Below are 3,590 nucleotides of genomic sequence, written 5' to 3' on the forward strand. Positions count from 1 at the left end.
AAAAATTAAATGCAACAAAGCCAATCTCAACGCATTACATACCCATTAGGTTTCCTACTAAGGAAAACGTATTTTACTTAACCAAATAGGGACTTAATCTTAATAACATTTAAAGTTTCGTTACGTTACTTAAACTAATAATTCATTTCTTTTAGATCAGCAAAATTTACGTTAATAAAAGAGGAAAAAAAAGTATGAAAATGTGTTGCCGTAGTGCAACAAAAAAAAGTAGTATCCAAACCAAAGGGCTGCTACGCCATACTTTGCGTACAGATGAAACAAGAAAAGGTAGCAGAACTACTACTAAGTATGTATATGTATGAGTATAAGTATATGCACCAAAAAGAAATCGAAAAGTAGTAGATCTCGCTCAAATTGGGTGTATAATGTTGGTATTAGCCGGGGAAGTGCGTCATTTCATCACCAGACTATTTTAGCCTGGCCCATGGCGATGATTATTGATGAAATGGAAGGGTTGATAAAATAAATCCGAGGCTCGCTGGTGTCTTGGTTATTGAAAGATGTCTCTTTTTGTTCCAACGAAGAAAATATCAGCGATTGGGCTGGGGTACAATCAACCAAATTGCCCCAAAGAAAATGGAAAATCCAAGGCTGCTTGAAAGCCAAAAGTTGCTTGAAATATAAATTTCAACTGAAATATAACGGGGTTTAAATTCTTATTCTTCGAATATTCACCAATATTTTTATTCACTTTAGCCAAATATCTATATATTACTGCCTTGTGCAGTCACTGTACTTTTTAATGATTATGTAATATGCATTTCTAAGCAAACGCAATGCATGCGAACGAATTCTAACGGATCTTTTCCATGCTCTCTTCTTTGCTTACGCTTTGCGTTCGCTGTGCGAAATGAGAGTAAGAACCGTACCAAGTGAAGACATGTGCGTAGTACGCGAGGGGGGTTATTCATTTATTCTTGCAAACAAACAAAAGAAAACATTCTTTCCAAAATGCAATTAAAATTATTATTATTAAAGAGGGCTACTACATCCGGTTATTGAGTCTTTATAGCAGCTGCCAACAAAGATACAATGGAATGGGTGGCGCGCAATGTATGTTCTATGAGGCCTTACGTCTTATAGTTTGTAAGATTAACGTTCTCATAGAACATACGTTACTCGCCACCCATTCCCTGGTGTCTTCGTTGGCCGCTGCGATGTAGAGCCGGCCATTGTAGTCACCGGAGTGACCTCAATAAAGTCTAAGCTGCGAACGTTTCCAAAATCCAAAAATATCCCAAAGAACTGTTCTAACAGATCGCAAAACCACCACAACAAACTGCCTGTTCTCTGGAAGTATGTTTATGTAAGGGGGCTGCTGACCATTTATATCATCCGGTTCTATCTCCATAGCCAGAGTTATGTGGCCAAAGGTCGAACCTTGTTTGCATCGAATTTTCAAGCTCCTGGAACTGCAGAACTCTGATATTACGACGGAGAAGTGGAGTACTCTGGAAGTATGTTTATGAAGGGGGCCGCTGACCATTTATAACATCCGGTTCTACCTCCATCTCAGATTTAACCGAGCATGGTCTGGATTTAATTTGGCAGCCTCCCAACCCGTATCCCTCCTCCATACCTCCATACGAGGAGATTTGTACACTCTCCTCACTGGATTCGAGAACCTTTTTGAACCTATTTTGAAAAGACGGAATATTCGGTCATACTGAATTTGAATCTCCTATTTCTAACACTTACCGTTTAGTCTCTATGGGTTTTTCATGCCCTTGGGCTTTTCGTTTGTGTCCCCGTTTGAGATTGCTTGATCCGGAGGAGAGCTCACTCAGAGAGAGCTGGCTACTGTCCGATGATAGTCTCAAAGCTAGAGTCCGATGAACTCTGACCACCAACCAAGACATGCTCAACCATAATCTGGCCCACAAAATTATTGCCGTCGTAGAACGACATAATCGGCCTCACACTTTTATTCCCTCCCAACGCAGCAACTTCTGCTATGAGATCTGAATCGGCCAAAGTCACATCAGAAGCAGAAATCTCCAATGTTCCCGGCTGAATATTGAGAAGACTTTAGAGCTCAGTCTTAAGCTCGTATACGGTCGCTGAGATTGGGAGCTTCATAACCAATGGCTGGAAAAGAACACTTGGTCACGATTATGTAAGTGAGTAATGTCGTCACGTTTACTTACCTTTTCGGATTGCAGGATCAATTGAACAGTTTTGTTTTTCTCTTTTTTGTTTTTCTCTTTTTTGATTTTCAGAAGTAAGAGAAAGGTTTTTGTTTTATTTTTGATGTTGACTGTATGAGTTCACGAAGTAGAATGATTTAAGTACTGTACCCCCTTGACCAGGTTGAATTTTAGAAACATCCCTGGCCTTCTTGGATCTCAAAAATGTATGAATTGTTTCTGTCTAGCCGAAAGTACTAGATACTTTCGAAAATAAGCTGAGCAGTATGGAATTGCCAAATCTTTCTGTTTTTTTTTAATAAGTGAATTATATGAAATTTTCGTTAAAATAGTTGAAAAGCTAAGAGATTATTGAATATAACCCAACGGTTGAATCCTGTTTTATTTTCTGAATGGGTATATCTAAGCTAATTGACGTTATTTTAATTTATTTTTATATAATCGGCAGTTTTCTTCTAAATTTCGAATTTAGTTATGTATACATATATATTAATTATACCATACACCCATAGGGTGAAATGGTATATTAAAGTCGCCAAAATGTATGTAACAGGCAGAAGGAAGCATCTCCGACCCCTCAAAGTATATATATTCTTGATCAGGATCACCAACCGAGTCGATCTAGCCATGTCCGTCTGTCCGTCCGTCTGTCCGTCTGTCCGTATGAACACCTAGATCTCGGAGACTGTATGTGCTAGAGCCACCAAATTTGGTATGTAGACTCGTGTAGTATGTAGAGTGATCAAGTTTATTTCAAATTTTTGCCACGCCCCTTTCCGCCTCCGCAATTTAAAAAAAGCGTTTATCTCAAAAACTATTCTAGCTAGAGACACCATATTTGGTATGTATATTCGCTTAGTAAATGCACACATTTTGTATGTATAAAAATTTTGCCACGCCCTTTTCCGCCCCCGTAATTTGAAAAACTTGATTATCTCCCGTATTTTTTTACCTTATGCAATCAAATTTGGCACACTTAAATATTAATATCTAATATTTTAATACTAATATCTAGCAAAATACCAAATTTGATCAAAATCGGACAAAAAACAGTCGAGTTATGCATATAAACGTTTTTCCATAAGGCCGGAGTTGGCCGTTGGCTGGTGGGGGCGCTAGGGTGCTCGTATGATTGAGTGAGCGAGATACTAAGATATGCTTGTAAGAAGCATGTGAAAATGCATTTGTTTAATAAAGTTGAAATATTTGCTTTACTGGTGTATGGTATACCTAAGTCGGCGAGACGACTTACTTACTTCATTTTTTTATACCCTTGCAAAAAGGGTATATTAATTTTGGTCAGAAGTGTGCAACACATAGAAGGAAGCATTTCCGACCATATAAAGTGTATATATTCTTGACCAGCACGACGAGTCGAGTTCAAATCGCCATGTCCGTCCGTCCGTCTGTCCGTCCGTCTGG

The 3,590-nt window shown here is 38.6% G+C and overlaps 1 protein-coding gene across 1 annotated transcript; it reads right to left on the minus strand.

The window, feature by feature from the left end:
• Nucleotides 1-1,006: 1,006 nt before the first annotated feature.
• LOC124460787 lies at nucleotides 1,007-2,219 on the minus strand. Its single transcript, XM_047012381.1, has 3 exons — nucleotides 2,169-2,219; nucleotides 1,720-2,109; nucleotides 1,007-1,656 (listed from the first exon to the last, which is right to left on the minus strand). Exons 2-3 carry the CDS (start codon nucleotides 1,878-1,880, stop codon nucleotides 1,485-1,487), a joined length of 333 nt encoding a protein of 110 aa, XP_046868337.1. The 5' UTR covers nucleotides 1,881-2,109; nucleotides 2,169-2,219; the 3' UTR covers nucleotides 1,007-1,484.
• Nucleotides 2,220-3,590: the final 1,371 nt, after the last annotated feature.

This window comes from Drosophila willistoni, unplaced genomic scaffold (genome assembly GCF_018902025.1).
Source record: "Drosophila willistoni isolate 14030-0811.24 unplaced genomic scaffold, UCI_dwil_1.1 Seg110.1, whole genome shotgun sequence".
Classification (NCBI taxonomy): Eukaryota; Metazoa; Arthropoda; class Insecta; order Diptera; family Drosophilidae; genus Drosophila; species Drosophila willistoni.

Bases quoted from the DNA above. Each gene is read 5' to 3' on its own strand.
- LOC124460787 (XM_047012381.1), bottom strand. From the start codon at position 1,880: ATGTCTTGGTTGGTGGTCAGAGTTCATCGGACTCTAGCTTTGAGACTA. The intron at 1,657-1,719 runs GTAAGTGTTAGA...TTTTCAAAATAG, and splicing joins AAACCCATAGAGACTAAACG to GTTCAAAAAGGTTCTCGAAT.